This window comes from Danio rerio, chromosome 18 (assembly GCF_049306965.1).
Source record: "Danio rerio strain Tuebingen ecotype United States chromosome 18, GRCz12tu, whole genome shotgun sequence".
NCBI classification, from domain to species: domain Eukaryota; kingdom Metazoa; phylum Chordata; class Actinopteri; order Cypriniformes; family Danionidae; genus Danio; species Danio rerio.
Genome location: NC_133193.1, coordinates 28,318,836 through 28,337,601, shown reverse-complemented (window position 1 = coordinate 28,337,601; position 18,766 = coordinate 28,318,836). Strand labels below are relative to the sequence as shown.

At 34.5% G+C, this 18,766-nt stretch overlaps 2 protein-coding genes across 5 annotated transcripts in view; one reads left to right on the top strand and one right to left on the bottom strand.

The window, feature by feature from the left end:
• Positions 1–2,151: 2,151 nt before the first annotated feature.
• On the bottom strand, positions 2,152–2,984 carry ch25hl1.2 (cholesterol 25-hydroxylase like 1, tandem duplicate 2). The gene has a single exon (NM_001082924.1). It carries the CDS (start codon positions 2,980–2,982, stop codon positions 2,152–2,154), a length of 831 nt encoding a protein of 276 aa, NP_001076393.1. The 5' UTR covers positions 2,983–2,984.
• A 432-nt stretch (positions 2,985–3,416) lies between these two features.
• The window catches only part of si:dkey-24l11.2, a 32,509-nt gene continuing 17,159 nt past the window's right edge, over positions 3,417–18,766 (top strand). The window contains exons 1-6 of one of the 4 annotated variants that reach the window (XM_073928752.1): positions 3,417–3,809; positions 7,108–7,797; positions 12,971–13,030; positions 13,109–13,161; positions 13,248–13,392; positions 18,267–18,625. In XM_073928752.1, coding sequence (XP_073784853.1) covers positions 7,501–7,797; positions 12,971–13,030; positions 13,109–13,161; positions 13,248–13,392; positions 18,267–18,625 — 914 coding nt within the window. In that variant the 5' untranslated portion in view covers positions 3,417–3,809; positions 7,108–7,500. Of the gene's footprint in view, positions 3,810–4,165; positions 4,379–7,107; positions 7,798–12,970; positions 13,031–13,108; positions 13,162–13,247; positions 13,393–18,266; positions 18,626–18,766 lie in introns of those variants that run through there. The other 3 variants (XM_073928753.1, NM_001083062.2, XR_012393517.1) reach the window with 3 other exon arrangements.

Genomic DNA, 18,766 nt, shown 5'->3' with positions numbered 1-18,766 from the left:
TGTTAGAGGGATTTAACAAATGTCTTTACCGACACCTGCTGTTACATCATTGTATTGCATAATCACAATCAATCAGATCAATGTTAAGCCTGCATGCATATAAACACATGACTGAATCTGAAGCTCACCAAAGACTGCAGGTTTGGAATGTCAACCATAAATCACACATGTAGCCATAAACAGTCAAATTCATATCCTACTTGCAAAGCCAAAAGAACAATACTGAGAAATAAACATCAGTTTTGGAAATAAAAGGCAACTCAAAAACTTGAATAAAAAATAAAGGGACTTTGGGTAACTGCAGTGCATCTATTTTGAGTTTGAACATATATGCAAATATACTTTCCTTAAATAAACCGCATCAAGTGGAATTTTTTAAAATACATTTTCTTCTTGTGTACATTTGTTGTTAGATTTACCATGCATGGTTTGACATTGTATCATGTGAGTGGAACAGAAAATAATTTGTTTTTTAATATACATGTTCCTTTACACCTTTTTGAATTTGTAAATAGCCTATATTATTTAAACTTTTAAAATGGTTTATTATTGCATTTCATATTGTAGATTCATAACGAATAAATTCTTGTTTATTCCAGTGAATAATATAAAAATAATGAAATAAAAAAGGAACTGAATACAATTTGAAAATATACTTCTACATTTTGCAACTCCCTTTCATCAGAATTGTCTTTATTTTTCACAATTTCACATTTCAGGCTTTCTCAAATTCTTTACTTGCAATTATGAGTTTAAAGGAAACCATAAAGACTGTGAGTAAAAACACAAAATAAAAAGCCATAAATATTTTCTTTTTCTGTGGCAGTAACAAGGGAATCCACAATAACTTTAGATAGATAGATAGATAGATAGATAGATAGATAGATAGATAGATAGATAGATAGATAGATAGATAGATAGATAGATAGATAGATAGATAGATAGATAGATAGATAGATAGATAGATAGATAGATAGATAGATATAATAGATTTTAAAAACAACAAGTAACACACTGAATAATTAATTTTCATTAATAACATTCCAACAATATTTCATTTACTACTAAACATCCAGTTATACAGACCTTAATCTTAACATGAATGTAACTTTATTTATAAATATGTATGTAACTTTATATAACTAAATGTACAGTATGTTTTCAACTACATATACACATCTCTGTTTTTTATGTGGATAGAATGTAGAAGTTTTGCAAATGTTATAAATTCATCATACATAAAACTAGTGTTTAAATATCTGCAAAATACCCAGATGTATAGTATAAATATATGGTAAAATTGTAAATATGTCTATTTGTGTAGTTTTTATTAGATTAAACATTACAACTGATTATTGTAAACTCAGGAGTAACAAGTTTTCTTTTAAAGTGCTCTCAGCTTAAAATCTAAAATAACACTAACACGACTCTTTTATAATAACATTCATTCATAGTAATCTAAATAAATCATGCATAATACAAGTGTTCACATGTCTGTAAAATGTGTTTTTTTCTAGAAATTTATTGCAAGTTGTTAGGTTAAATATGACTGATTGCTGTAAAACTTTGAAAAAATTGTAAAGTGCTTTTAGCTTCAAATACACTGTAAACATTCAAAAAGGCATGTCAACATGTTTAAACATTTTAAATTATTGACTTTATTTAAGTTTATTAGGTTTATAAGGTTAATAATATAAATTGTAGCTTAAGGTTTATTTCAGTTTAATTGATTTAAGCTTATAAGCACTTAAGTAGTCGACGTATAAAATTTATTTAATTCAACTTAAACATTTAAGGTAGCAAAAAAACTAAAGTGTACAAGATAAAACTAAAAGAACATTCTTCTATGTCAATGGTGAAAGCCTGATTTACAATAATTACATTTATCATTTTCACAATTTACCACTCACTTACACTTATACTTTTAATTTCACTTACAATAATACACCTATTTTTAAGAAAAGCCTATATAATACCCTGATATGCAATTTAGCCTGAGCTATAATCTCTAAAATGTATCGTTGTAGTTTTTTGTGCTTAAATCATACTTCTACTCTCTCTCAACAAATAAATAGCCAAAAGTTGTTCTGATTTTCTGCCTGAAGCAAACAAATGGCCATTTTAAAATCCATTTACACATTTTTACATTCATCATTCCCGAGGTTTAGAAAATCTAAAATCAGCATGAGTGCCAAACATTTTATCCCAGTGACTAAAATGAGGTGCAAAGTTAGTATTAGGCTTCTGATGGTGCACATCATGCTTGCTCGGACCTCCATAAACACCAAATGGGATCAGACGAGATGTGGACCAAGGGAAATCGTATCCACAGTGGTCTTCCACAGACACGTACACGTGGACCACCATGAACATCCAGGTGGTGAGCAGATGACACCTCAGCAGGACGGGATTGAGGGTGGTCCAGAAGCCCACCGTCACCAACTCCCATCCTCCAAGGCACTGTGTGGCCAGAGCAAAGGGGGCAGAATAATTATGATGGATGGCATGGAAAGTCACATACAGCCAGCGAATCTTATGGTGCAAGAAGTGCCAGATGAAATACTGCAAGTCAAAAAGAAGAAGGTTTCCAGTTACTCCACCAACCAGTTCTAGTAAAGTAGGTGCTTGTTCGGGAAGGGGAATCGGAGGTCTCCACATCCACTGTGCGACTGCTGCTGGAATCACCAGAAGGATGTGGTTATAAAGAGTCACTCCACTGCAGTGAAGGAGCATTGCAGTTGTTGGCAGCTTGTCAGGTTGGATTTTGTAGCGGTAAATGGCTGGCCACTTCCTTCCCAAGATATCACAAGAAAGGTACGGCAGGACAAGAACAAAATATGACGATACGGTAAGAACCACTGGAAAGAGAGGAGACCGGAGGGTCTCTGAGTGGTTGAGTCGCACGTAGTCCCAAATAGGCTGCAAAACAGAGTCTTTCGTCCCAAAGTCCCAAATTGTCTGAAAAATGTGTGCTAGTGTCATTTTCAGTTATTGTTTGACTATATTTCTGTCATAAAAAAAATAAAACAGTCTCTCTGCTAGATGTTTGATGCGACCTGGGTGCCTTGCTAAGATATCTATGACCAGCTCTGAAATATTTATATGCTAGTTCAGTTTGTTAATTATTTAAATGTTTGAGGGGAGCATTTGGATGTATATGTTTTTTTAAAAAAGATGTTAAACAAATTTGTTAGAATTTTAGAAAGACAAAAATGTGCTTAGGTCTGTTTGGATATTAATATGCTCTGTATTTGAGCTTGACTAGATTATCATTGCACTCCGTGACGCGAGAGGGCGTCGATGACGTTTAATTCAAAACATGGAGAAATAAAAGCAAATAGAACGGCAAACAACGTAAAGAATGTATGAAGAGGGCGTGGCTTTAGCCCATAAGCAGATTCTAATTGGTCAGTTATGATTGGTCGAAATATCCAATTCTTTGCTAGGTATTTTTAATTCGGTGTGTATCGGAATTTTTTCACTTACAGCAAGTTATTTAATTATGAGGCCAGGCAGGTGCAGAAATCGTGCCGTTTCTAGAGCAGGCGATGATGATGCTATTACAGGGAAAAGTGCCGCGTTCTTCATCAGAGAGCTGCAGGCGTACCGAAAGAGAGAGATTTGCACAGTTCACATTTTAGAGAAAGACAGCAATGTGGATGGTCACGCATCAGACCCACACAGCAGCATTCGAATGACAGCAGTCTGGTACAGAGCCGCATCCGCCCACATTCATCCTCTACTGATCCTGCAAAACAAAGGAGAGCCAGGCGTCCTTGTCGTTGCGTCCTCTATCGATTTTGTGTGATGTAAGACCCCTTTTGACATCCACAGCACCAACCACACAGCCTGAAAGAGCAACGCAGCTTTTCCAGTAGGGTACAGAAGTGTTTTGATGGAGGTGTCACGTGGATTGTGTTACTTTCCTCAGCGCTGGTCAGCACCAACCAATTAGACTAGCTTGTGATTACGTGGAAAATTTACTTTGACAATCGCTTAGTATGAATTACGGTTGCAGAGTTGGCATTTAATTATGTAGTACGTTTGGTACTAATTGATAAATTCGAATGATTACCGTTTTAAGTTCGCTAATTTCTCAGCCAATACAAAAAATGTATTGCTATTTGAATGCTTTTCTACAGAGGATTGGGCTTTTTGAGCCGTTATGACGACCCCTGGAGGAAGACGACGTTTAAATTCGCTTTTTCATGTAACACACACCTTCCAATCTTAGAAACTGGTATGTTATGCTAACGCAAAGGTAAACGTAGTCATTGACAGACAGCAACAGCTATAAGCACTGAAGTATTGGACAGTTTACATTGACTACAGGGTGTTTGTCGATCTAATGGAGTCAGAAAGTGCGGGTGTGGCGCAGGTTAGTGGCTAACCTCAGTTAAACAACATCCACCAGTGGTTTTGATATGTTACAATTCAGAACATTGTTAGTGGCAATTCATACAATCACCAGCACGACTAATCCGAAACTACACAGTGTTTTAAACAGTTACATTTCAAGTTTAACAGCACTTCCTGATCCCAAATTGCGTATTGCGATGTTTGATTCTTCAGTGAGTTGTGAATCGAATCTTTTAGATGAATTGTTTGAATGCGTTCATTTCGATCTGCGTTAGAAACACGGGATGCTTAAGACAGTTAATAAAAATGTTAAGTAGTATAAACGGGAACACATTGAAAGGAAAATGTATGCTTTAAAACTCTGAAAGAATTGTTTTGCAATATGTTTCACTTTCGAAACACTCGAAACACCACCTGCTGGACAAAAGCGCGTGACTGCAAGACTGCCTTAAGGTTTATGGTAGCCCAGACTTGTATAAAAGTTATTCAATTAAATGTAATCTAAAACATAACTACCTCTGACCCTGGAAAGACTGACATATACAACAACAGTCACGAAATATATTTGGAACACTTACACATTTTAACATATTGTAAGAAAATGAAGGAAACTTTTAAAGGTCTGTTTTACGTTTTTATCATACTCTATTTATGCATCATTCTTTCATGACCTATGTTGTATTATGCAGTGAGAAAATTGAGCTTAATACTAAGGTCTTATAATATTTAGTAGGCAGGGGCGGACTTAGTGATTTGGGGGCCCTAGCATTAAAACTTAAATCATTTTCTTTCTCTGTAGTTTTTTTTTTTTTTTTTTTGTAAATAAACTACATGTTTAAAATGTATTTACCGTGGAACCTTTATCTTCTTAATGTAAAATTTAAATAAGCAATTCCAGCATAATGATGTGACATTTGTAGTAAAAACTCAAAACATAAATTCACATAGAATGTATATGTTAACATTATATTGAAATGTTTCTTTATATTTCCCAAAACAAACTGACCATAGAGTTATGGGATCAGAAAAATATCAATCTGTAAATATGTTTTGTATTTTAAATAAGAAAAATAAAAATGTGTATGGATGTGACAAAAAAAAGTTGAGTTTACAGTAAACAACATACTTGGTAGAAATTCTGTGAATTAAACTTCACAACTCAAAAGAAGCAATGCTAATCCAAATGATAAGAGTTGTCTCTCTATAGAACAAACATGCTGATTTTACATTTCTTCATTTATAAGGTAATAGTGTCGTTATGGATGTGACAGATGTGAAATTTGCACAAGAGTAAGTTTGGTAAATTAAACATAATAGTTTGAAAATACTGACAGATACAGTTGTGAGTATTTCTTAAGTACTGTAAAATACAAGCCTACACACACACAAAAAAAAACTCAGAAACTGTTTTCGTATTTTGGTGAAAACTTAATTTTTTTTGATAATAAACATGATAATTTAGAGACCTTTGAAATTCACATCTTCAATATGTAGATTTTATTCTGTAGATTTTAATATTCTTTTTGAAAGGTAAACTAGAAGCATTTATAGCATGCTTCTTTTTGAATTAAATTTGCACAAGCATTTAAATTCACAAAAAAAAATTAATTGCAATATAAATTGACTCGGTATCATTTAAAACATTTAGCAGTTGTTCATAAACTCATCCCATCAATTGCATTTAGCCACAGACCATCAGAATTATTTGTTAAAAAAAAAATCAATATTCAAATCTGTTGTCAAAGTCTTTTTGTGCTGCATTCAATTGATTTGGTGAGTTCAACACCTAGAATTCGTACGGCCAACTCAACTTCATGTGCATTACGTGCGCAGTGTTCTTTTGTCTTTACACAAAATAAATTGGGTTTGTTTTAAAATGTTTGTATTTCTGGCAAAATTCAGAGAGCAGCTTTCAATGTGCTATCCTAAAAGTTTAGACAAATGCTCGGGCTAAAATATTTTAAATTGTCTATTGTCAACAGTGTATCGATGCTTAAATAGCCACTCACACAGAACTTTAAATCAAAGCTTAGTTTTTTTCAACTTGAGCGCATGCAAAATAACACAAATATCCTCATTTCCTTCTGAAATTGTTGGCTTTTGTCTGTGTAAATTAGCTGAATAATGGTACAGAGTATGACTGCACTTTCCACCAAATCAGTATAATGATCCAGGTCAGTAAAACACCATGGTTAACTTAAATGATTCAGTCTTCTAGTCACTTATCGCATGAACTCCATGGGTTCAAGGTTCACTCTGAGGGGTTATATAAATGCATGTTTGGTGGTTTAATGTGTGTTAAGGATAAATACAAAGCAGGGAAACCTGTGGTGCTCTATGGTGTAATGCCATCCAGATGAATCAGGTTTTAAGCAAATATTTCCAGCAGATTATTAGTGCTTCCCAATGCTCTATTCATTGCAGTTGAATGCAGAGCACGTTTTACCCCTCATTAGAGCTTTACAGTTACGCATTGCTGCTTAAAAATGTTATACAATATTACAATTAAGCACTGTAGGTGTTTTGTGCTTCAACTCGCTTGCTTCAGTGGCCGGTTGAACTTTAGTTACCCATAATTATGTAAAGTTAATTGCTCATTATTGTGGGAATGCGGTTTTAAGATCCAAAAGCCTCTTTCGTTAATTCATAGCTACGACCTCAAAAACAATTCTGCATCTCCCATTAAAACTGTGCTGCATTTACAGTTAATGATATGCTAAGACACAATATATGTTTTGTGTTTTACAGTCACTAGATCCTAAGGATGAACCAACAACTTCACCAGTGTCAGTTGACACTAAAAAGGAAAACTCAGGCCGTGATACTGAGATAAGCAGCAAAGATGTTTCCCAAAAGGCTGAACGGGTGCAGCAATTGTGTCGCTTCTACTCTCAGGGCAGGCGATGCTATTATGGAAAAAGGTGCCACTTTCTTCATCAGAGAGCTTCAGGTGCACCAAAAGATGGAGAAAATGGTACATCTCATAAGGAGAAAGAAGCAAAAGAGCCACAGCAACAGCTAAGTGAAAACAGCCAACCCACTACAGAAGATCTTCCACCTCCATCTAACCATAAACCTGCTCCTGTGAGGCAACAGAGAGCCAGAAGACCATGTCGCTACTTCCTCTCAGGGTTTTGTGCTATGGAGGATCGATGTCGTTTTTTGCATCCACAAGAGTTTCCGCCGGTGGAGGACAAACATCAAGGTCCGAAAGAGAGGAGCAGCTTCAGGCCTAACGCTCCAGCTATGCGTCCCGCTAAAAGTCACGAGCAGGTCAAACTGGCTGAGCTCACAGAAGAAGTCTGCAAGCAGCTGCGAGAAACGGAGATCGCTCAGCTGATGAAGAGATTCCCCAAAGACAAGCTCATCATCCAGGAGCGAGAAGATGGACAGCTCACTTACTACAGAGTCACAGTTGAAGCCACCGATCCTGACTGGGTAAACACTGATTTACTAAACAAGTTTACAAGTTTTAACTAAACTAAACAAGTTTTTCCAAGAGGATTGGAAAACATGGGTGATTCTACCGATTAAATGAAAGAATAATGAATTCCATAATGACCAATCATTTCTATTAAGTGCAGAACTAATTTTGCAGTCATTTGGAAATTAGGTCATATGGGTTTTTGAAAATTGCCTTATACAATGGGTATCAAACTCGATTTCTGGAGGGCTGCAGTTCTGTACAGTTTTGCTCCAACACAGCGGATTCAATTAATTAAGGTTTTCAATACTATTAATCAGGTGTGATTAATCAGACTATTAATCAGGTGTGAGTTGGAGGTGGTTGGAGCTAAAATCTGCAGAGCTGTGGCCCTCCAGGAATTGAGTTTGAGACCATAGTCTTGTACTCTAGCAGTTTTGCTAACATTAACGGTCAGCAATGTTGTTAAACCTGGAATATGGATATACTTGGATATAAACAACAGCATGAATTGCTGTATAATCTAATACTGAATACATTGTTCTGCTTATTTATGCTGTCTAAACCACAGTAAAATGTGTGTAAGCTGCAGAATCATACTGTAAAGAGGAGGGCTTAGCAGGAAAAGATGTGTAATATTTTCACAAACTGAATTGAATTTGTCTTTATTCTGCTTGTTTTTAACTTTTCAATGCCTTTAGGTCCAATTAATGCAGTTGAACTCATTAATACACACCAAAACATGACAATAATTGATAATTATTTTTAGAGCTAATCTCCAAAATATGTGAGTTTTATTTGCTTCAGAGTAGGGCTGCACAGTAAATTGTTTCAGCATCGTGAATCTGCAATAGTCACATTGCAAAGATATGCACTGTTGAGTTAGCTTTACAGTTTATTCAAGTTCATTATACCAGGAATCACAGGGCAAAACACATGAGATTTGTGGAGTCACTGCAGAACTGACCACAATAGAGTAAAAGTTTGTCATTTGTATGTGTTATTAAGGCCTGTGACTAAGTGAGCATTTTTATAGTGTTTAAAACATTCAGGCAAAAGTAATCGTACAAACTCAGGCCTCAACAATAAGGACTGCCTGATGGCCTGGGGCTAGCGTGCAAGTAGCTCGGGACAGTAGACAGAATCATTACTCTCACAAAAGTTTAATTTGCCTGCGACTATTTGTCAATAGTCATATAATATAGGCTTAGAATATAGAAACAGTTTGTGCTTTTAAGCCTTTAAATGCTACCTTCTCTATGATGTCATAAACACCTTATTGCTTTTCAGGTTCTCAAATCTGATTGGATGCTGTGAGCATGTCGATTTTATTTGTAACCTGGTGAAAACCAGTACAGTAAAGTGACGGCAACATAAAATTATAAGGCTAAAAGAATGTTTTGTCAGCAGACATTTATGTGGGTACAACAAAACAATTTGCTCATTATACATTTATTAACATAAAAAAAAATTAAATTCTACATTCAAACATATTTTTGACATATTATTTAAAACATGTGGCTAAGAAATAGCTATTAACTTTTCCTTCTTTTTTTGGGTGGGGCCAGTGAAAATATTGGCAGGGCAAGTAAAAGTCTGAACCGCTGGCTTAATCTGGCCAGTAGAAAAAATCTTTAGCGCTGAACCCTGCAATTGTAATTTTAATACAGAATAATGCAGTGTTTTACATTTAATTGTACAATATATCTACCTGAATACCATTAGACTCCCCAGAAAACCATAAAGCGTTGGTTATTTCACTTTAATCTTTCATTTTTATGTCTGTAGTTTTTTAAGTATATGCATATAATAAATTATATGTATATAAAATAATATATAAGCCTATACATGATTTTCCTACAAAACTATCCCAGTCAATCTAAATAAATGACTTTGCAAATGCTATTTAAGCCATCTGGTGAAATTATATTCATACTGCAATTTATAATCGCAGAGAAAAAAATATCTCAGTGTTAGATTTTTCCAGTATCGTTTAGCCTTAATTTAAAGGGCTTTATTTACGATCTACTCCCCAATTTAGCCGAGTCATTATGCACTGTGAAAACGTTTTATAAATATGGAAAGGTCAATCAAAAAAGACTTGGTCAGATGACCAATCAGAACAGAGCTTATTGAAGTGAATCTTACTGAAGTCATTGCAAAATTGTTCTAAAATGAAAATTCATTTAAACTTGTTGTATACGGGCGTCCAACACAATATTAAGACACGTTAAAATACCCTTTGACCTGCAATTTAAGCATTAATAGTGCTGCCATTGAAAAGCATAATTGCACATCTTACTACACAAATAGCTCCAAGTTAAGGGTCACATGCTGTTATCTCAAAATTTTGATAATCATGGCATGTGAAAACAGCTTTAGTCACAAACAGGCAGAGATGATGATAGGATCATCACATATGCAAAATGAGTTAAGACCTTGTAGAGTTTTAACACAAATATTAGTAAACTCACTTCCACAAACATTAGTAAATTAGGCTTCATTAATTTAAATACATTTCTTCAAGGTTCTTAAAAAGGTCTTAATTCACCCTTCCATATATAATGCCTTAAATGTCTTAAATGAGAGCATAGAGTTTGAAAGTTACATTTGAAATGCAACGATTGAAAAACAAAAGAATATCTTCTATATTTTACCATTAAAATGTACTTAAGTCATTAACATGTCTTGTTTTCTGAGAAACTTGTCAATATTGCAACAAAAACTAAACTGTTATACATGTACTTTGTGGAATGGCCTATTTTAAAGTTATTAGACAACAAACAATTTTTATCTGGAAAGACTTTAAATAAAATATTTTTAAATGTGAATCCTTCCAAAATTGTAAAATTTTTTGAATCAAAAGTAAAAAAAAAAACAGTTTTAGATTTTATTTATCTTATCTTATATTATTATTATTATTATTATTATTATTACTATTTTATGTATTATTTATTGTTGTTGATGACTTTTAATCGTTAAAACACTTTGATAATTATAGAAAAAGTGATATTTATAAAATGTGGTAAACCTTATAATTGTTTTTTTTTTTTTTTTGCCATAAGAGAAGCTGATATGGAAATAAACTCAAACTCTTTCCTTCTCTCCTGAGAAACTGAACAAAATTAGGTGTGTTTATGCTTAAAACAAGAACAAATGTTGTGTCAAATACAAAATACAATATGAAAGAAATATTAGTTTAAATCAGGTTGATTTCTCTGAACTAAATGGCCACTATTTCTTTTTGTTTTAATCATAAACTACATCTACATTTTATTATGTAAATTTGCTTTTCAAGTAAATGTTTCTTTAGACATTTGCACTGGAAAACAAGACAAAAAAGTGAAGAATAAATCTTTTTGCAGTGTGGCTAAAAGGTACAATAAAAACATTTCCATATTCTATTGGATCAGTTATTGACAATTTAGTATATTAGTTATTTAGCTAGTCAGGTAATGGAAATCAAAACAATTTTCTTTTCTTATTGACTTTTTTTTTCAAACCAGTTACAGTGATAAGCAATCATGTGCCAAAGTTCTGGATAGGATTAATGGAATGGAATTAAGGAGCACTGAAGTGTTTGCCAGTACTTAATATTGTATCATTCAGCTAATTGTACAAAACAAAATAAAAGAAGATCAAGAAGGGATTACATTTGTATTATGGTAGTTTGCAAAACGTATTTAAAGTTATTGGATGTTACTCAAATCTGGATGGACTTTAGTAAAGTTTTTAAACAATGTAGATGCTTATTTAGCCTAATCATTTTAAAGTCCTTGTAAAATTCCCATGCTTTTGGTTTTAGGGTTGATAAGTTTCTTGTTAATGTTTTTGAAAGAAGACCCTTTTGTTTACTAAAGTTTTGTTAATTTGATAAAAACAAAATACAGTACTATGAAATATTAATAGAGTAATGCTATTAATAAAATGCTATTATAAAATTCACTATACTATGTTCTATTTTAGTATATTTTGTAAATGTAATTTATTTCGGCACACAATCCTTTAGATTTCAACATGCAGCATTTCAACATTCTGACTTGCACCTCAAGAAACGTTTCTAATTATTATCAATGATGAAATCAGTTTTTCTACATTTTCAGAATTATTTGTTGAAAAAAAATGAAATGATAAGAATATTTTATTTAAATGAAAACCTTCATAACATAAAAATCTCACTACTTTAACTTTAAGCTGAACATATGGCCTATTATGCATCATAAAATAGACTAACAACATGTATGTCACAAATATAGCTGATATCTCCATGTTGCAAAATCATATAGCTGACATGCTGTTTTAAGGTATGGTATCATCATATATCACCATATACTGATAAAGCCTAAAGCTTTACTGATAATGTCAATAATTAACTTATTTTTACATTACTTTGTCCTTTGTTCCAGTATACTTTTTAATAACAGATCTTCTTCTGGAGATCCCTGGGGAATGAATAATTTTGTATTGAACACAAAGAAAGGGAGGTGTGTAAAGGCATGGAAAGCCCAGACAGCAGCTGAAATCTCTCCGTAGTTATTCAGCAACCTTGCCCCTCGTCAGTGTAAATTACAATAGCTGCTTCAGTCCTAACACCTACATTATCAGGATGATGAAGGAAAAACTAGGGTGGACATGAAGACAATGAACCCAAACACAGTAAAGAAAATAAAGCTGCTAGAATGGCCCAGCCGATCACCTGAACTAAATAGAAAAATAATTAAATATCACAGTTTATAGAAGAGACCCACAAATCATTCATGATTTTTAGACTCTGTTCAAGTAAAGGTAAAATTCTCATTCTCAATACAAGAGGCTTCTTGAAGCTACAATTAAAAAAGCCTTTATACAAGGTATTAAATATATTTCAGTAGTTTATTGCCTTCTCTGTGTGTCATTCCATTGTTCTAACAAAAAAAATAACAGAAATTTTACATTTTTTGTTTAAGGTTGTTTGGGTTTTTAACAAAATCTGAACAACTCATTTAGGAATATATTTAGCATAAAATCATGACAGGTTCATACTTATTTCATTCATTTGTTTTCTTTTCAGCTTAGTCGCTTTATTAATCTGAGAAAATACTTATTTCACCTGCTATACTTATATATATTCCAAAGATTGTAGTATTAGATCAGGACTCTGTGCTGGCCATTTTTTTTTTAATTGATTCAGTTTTTTCTGGTTTGTAGCCTTTTGACCTCAATGAAGTGGACATCATGGTCAGCTTTCCCGAGAGTTACCCTCAAGAGGTCTGGATGTTTGGCATTTTTCTGATTTTATATTAAATGTAAGCTATGTTGTTGTTAATGAAAGCTAATGTATTACAGGCTTTCACTGTGGATGTCCCTGAGGACCAGGACTTACCGTCACTAATGGGAAGGTGTGAAGCCCCGTTGCAGTTTTTTTGCATATGCAAATGTAGACTGAAATCAGCAGCTGTAATTATTTTATGTTTTGTGTAAGCAGACATGTTCAGAAGGCCTCAGAGGAATGGCTGAGGGCTAAACATGCCACCAATCAGCTGATGGGAAGAGTTGAGCTGCTTTTTAGGCCGTACTTGCGCTGGCTGGACCGCAGTATGGAGAAACTCTTCACTGAGGGAGCCAGGCAGGTGAGAATGTTAGCCAGCTAATGAGGATGCTCCAGTTGTAAAAATATGTTTCATTTGTTTTGTTTTATTTAACACAGACAGTCTTCATTAATCAAAGCCAGAGTTAGCCACAAGGGATAATTTTCATCTATTGGCCCCTGCCAGATTTAAAAAAGGGCAGCCTAAGATCAAAAACACATTATTACGAATAAAATATCAGTAAAGTTTAATACACTAAAGATATAAGACAATTGATAAGAATATTATAAAAAGCAAGAGAAATGAATTACACGTAAACACAAACTTGTTTGGTTTTAGCCATTTATTTAGCTTGTATTCAAATGTTAAATAATTTGTAATTCATCAGATGGTCAGTAAACAAACTCAGATTAACCAAGAACTATATGTATATTCATTCATTTTCTTGTCGGCTTAGTCCCTTTATTAATCTGGGCTTGCCACAGCGGAATGAACCACCAACTTATCCAGCAAGTTTTTACGGAGCAGTTGCCCTTCCAGCCACAACCCATCTCTGGGAAACATCCACACATACACAATTTTAGCCGCATGTCTTTGGACTGTGGGGGAAACTTGAGAACCCGGTGGAAACCCACGGGAACATGCAAACTCCACACAGAAACGCCAACTGAGCCGAGGATCGAACCAGCGACCCAGCAACCTTCTTGCTGTGAGGCGAACGTGCTACCCATTACTGAACCAAGCTAAATAATGACACTTAATATTTTAGAGCTGCTTTATAAAATATTTCATATTCGATGAAGATTTGTTATGTTTTCAATCAAAGTTGAGAAATCAAAAAATATATATATATATTAACTGTTTACTCACCCTCAAGTGTTATAAACATTTATGAGTTTCTTATATCTGTTGAACACAAAAGAAGTTATTTTGAAGAAACCTGTAATTGTTTTTGTCCATAGTAGGATAAGCAAATACTATAGAAGTCAATGGCTACAGATTTCCAACATTCTTCAAAATATCTTTATTTTGTTTATGAGAAGAAAAAACAAACAAACTGGTATGGAATGAGTGAAGGGACAGTAAAGGATGACAGAGTTTTCATTTTTGGGTAAACTATCCCTTTAAATCATACAATACAGTGGCATGTGACAAATATATGGTCAATAAAGATGTGTTCTCATTTGTAGTTTAGTCCTATTGCTTCTATTGGTCCAGTTCACTAAGGGTTCACACTGTGACGTTTAAGACCAAAACTAAAGGTATAAGGCCTTGGGCTGGAGAGGGTCTGGTTCAGGGACCATGAAATTTCATCTCTGTTATTCGCAGATGATGTTGTATTGTTGGCTTCATCAAACATGGACCTTCAGCATGCACTAGGGTGGTTTACTGCTGAATGTGCTGCGGCTGGGATAGGAAATCGGTACCTCCAAGACTGTGGCCATGGTGCTCTACCGGATAAAGGTGGTTTGCCATCTGCAGGTTGCTGTTAACCCAGGTGGAGGAGTTCAAGTATCTTGGGGTTTTGTTCACGAGTGAGTAATGTGGAACGTGTGATTGACAGGTGAATTAGTGCAGCAGTAATGCGGTCGATGTACCAGGCCATTGTGGTAAAGAAGGAGCTGAGCTGAAAGGCAAAGCTCTCGATTTATCGGTCAATCTACGTTTCTACTCTCACCTACGGTTGTGAGCTTTGGGTCATGACCGAAAAAAAGATCTCACATACAAGCAGCGGAAATGAGTTTCCTTCGCAGGGTGTCAGTGCGCACCCTTATAGATAATGTGAGGAGCTCTGTCACTCAGGAGGAGCTTGGAGTAGAGCCACTGCTCCTCCACATCGAGAGAAGTCAGCTGAGGTGGCTCCTGGACACCTATAGGGAGGTATTCTAGGCATCTCCCACCGGCAAGAGGCCTCGTGGAAGACCCAGGACATGCTGGAGTGACTACAGTATGTCTCTCGGCTGGCCTGGGAATGCCTCAAAATCCCCCCCGAAAGCTGGAGGAAATGTCTGGGGAGAAGGAAGTCTGGAGTTCTCTCCTAATACTGCTGACCCGGCCCCGAATAAGCGGACAAAAATGAGATGAGACTAAAGATATAAGACCGAACATCAAAAGCAATGCTGTGTAGGAATAAACATGTTTGTTTTATGTACATGAATATGTAGACATTTCATTGGTTCAGTGCTCATGACAGGCTTATAAAATATGTAAAGGAGTCATAACAGCATAACAAATTCTATAATCACACACACAAATGAAGATCTGTTGCAAAGAGACACCTGAACTTAACTGTAATGGGCATCATTGAGACTATAAAGATGAGAAAAATTGGTATTGAGCATTCTGAGCTTTTTACTATTGCAACGGGATATTATGTCCTGTTTCTAGTTCATGATTTTGTTGCTTAGCTTAAACGTGCACGTGAAAATAGAAAAACACTAGCATAGTGAGAAAACAACATCATCATCAGCTTGACAACACAAACAAATTCTCACAACACCTACAAATATAGAAATGTACTATAAATGGCGCAGACCACAACTAAAATGTGTAGATGACCCCAAATGTGATGACCAGGGCTTCCTGTTTAGTTCTGAGAGTAGCTCCTGCTAACATGGCATTCAAATTACATTTCATTTAAAACGAATTGTGTATTTTGTCAGATTATTAGGGGCTGAAAATATACAAGCAACAAGGAACTATATAATTAAAATAAACAAAAAACTCTGATGTCTGATAACACTGACTTTAAACAGGAAGCAGCTGTGTTTACTTTTCAGGATTTGCATTTGTTGTGAGAATTTGCATGTATGTGTGTTGACAAATTGATAATGTTTTTTTCATTTGTTAGTGTTTTTTTTATTCCAGCATGTTTAAGCTATCTTGACCACTGTACTTGAGTTTGTTTTGGGTTAATATTTCAGTCAACCTACACCAAAGGCGATTTGGAAATGGACAGAGATGCATATTCTCAGAGAACTCTTTCTGCTTGTTTGGTGTGCACTGTGTTTAAAAAAAAAGCATACAAAAATAAATAAAAGTGTCAGCATACTGTGTTAAATAGAGAAAAATTACCACTTTCTAAGAAAATGGTCAAAATAATCAGTAATAAAGCTGAAAAGGGGGCAACACAGTGGCTCAGTGGTTAGCCCTGTCACCTCACAGAGGCAAAGAAAGTTTGCATGTTCTTCCCATGTTCGCGTAGGTTACCTCTGCTCCTGTTTCTGTCACAGTCCAAAGATGGGGTACAGGTGAATTGAATAAAATCAATTGGCCGTAGTGTACGAGTGTGTTTGAATATGAGAGTGCATGGGTGTTTCTATTACTGGGTTGCAGCAGGAAGAGCATCTGCTGCGGCAAACATATGCTGGATAAGTTGACATTCATTCCACTGTGGCGACCCATGATAAATAAAAGGACTAAGCCGAAGGAAAATAAATTAATGAAAAACTGAAAGTAGTTGGATTCAGAGAATCTACTGTAAACCACTTTTTTTAATGCCATGTACTGTAGCTCAGAGCAATATATGCAAGAACAAACTCAAGCAAACTACAAGCAAATTCTGTCATGTCTTGCATTCTGAGGAGAAAGACTGATGTTTGAGAACACACACTTGTAGTTCTGAAATTTCATTTTGGAATAACTAAAACAACATTAGGGATAATGTTCATTGTTATCGGTCCACTGGTTAGTCTAGTTGTGTGTCACATGATCTGCTGGAGCAAAGGTTGTTGCTCTTAAATAAATGGGACCCTGGACCACAAAACCGTATGTTGCATGGGTTTATTTGTGGCAGTAGTCAGAAATACAATATATCAGTCAAAAATAATTTAATTTTATGACAAAAATCATTAGAGTATAAATGATCCATAAAGATTTTTTTTCTTTTGTAAATATATCAAAAACTAATTGAATTACCAATATACTTTGCTAAGAACTTAATTTGGACAACTTTAAAGGTGCTTTTCACTGTTTGTGTGTGTGTGCGTGCGTGTGTGTCTGTGTGTTTATGCATGTATGTGTGTATATGTATATGTGTGTGTATATATATATATATATATATATATATATATATATATATATATATATATATATATATATATATATATATATATATATATATATATATAATTATTATTATTTTTTTTTATATATGTATGTATGTATGTATGTATATATACATACAGTAGAAGTCAGATTTATCAAGTCCCCTTTGAATTTTTTTTTCTTTTTTAATTATTTCCCAAATGTCGTTTAACAGATTCAGAAACTTTTCAGTTTGTCTGATAATATTTTTTCTTCTGGAGAAATTCTTATTTGTTTTTTTCAACTAGAATAAAAGCAGTTTTTAATAAAAAAACAAACAAACATTTTAAGGACAAAATTATTAGCCCCTTTAAGATATATTTTTTTCGATTACAGAACAAACCATCGTTATGCAATAACTTGCCTAATTACCCTAACCTGCCAAGTTAACATAATTAACGTAGTTAAGCCTTTAAATGCTGTATAGAAGTGTCTTGAATAATATCAAGTCAAATATCATTTACTATCATCATGGCAAAGATAAAATAAATGAGTTCTTAGAAATGACTTATTAAAACTATTATGGTTAGAAATGTGTTGAAAAAATCTTCTCTCCGTTAAACAAAATTTGGGGGAAAAAATCAACAGGGTGCTTATAATCCAGGGGGCTAATAATAATAATTAGTTATAATTAATATTATATATTATAATTAATAATAAAATAATTTTTAATAATAATATTTTTTTTCGTAGAACAAATAATAAATAAACCAATTGTATATGAAGTTTTTATGAGCATTTTAAGACTGTACACATCTCTATTTGATCTACTTTGAAACTGTATTATAAACAAATCTGACTATCAATCCCTCTCTCATGGCTCTTTTCAGCTGAAAAAAGACATTGACCTGGAGAAAGCTGGAATACAGTTTGTCCCCTATGAGCAACTCAAGGTCACGTTTTTTAAGAGCACGTCTAAGAAAGCAAACACTCCTGAGCGTATAGTCACTATGGCCTCAGGAGAAGAGCTGGAGGAGGAGGAAGAGCGTGATGAAGGTGGTGAAGAGGAGGAGGAAGGTGATGAAGAGGCTCTTGATTATGACGGAGAGGAGGGAAGCCAGCAGGTGGAGAACATTAAAACCAGAGAGCGGCGGAGAGGCACTGAAATCAAGCTGCTGGGTCTGAGACTGGGTGAACAAACGGCTACTGTGGCGGCCAGACAGATCTCAGTGTCCTTGAAGTGCAACAGGTAATTACAGTCCTGCTTTCAACTACAAACATTTTATTATGAGATTTGCAGATGTTATTGGAATGCTGGTCTTTTCAAAATACTTTTTAAATTAAATGTGTCTTCGAAAATCTTATCATAAGTGGTGAAGACAGATATTTG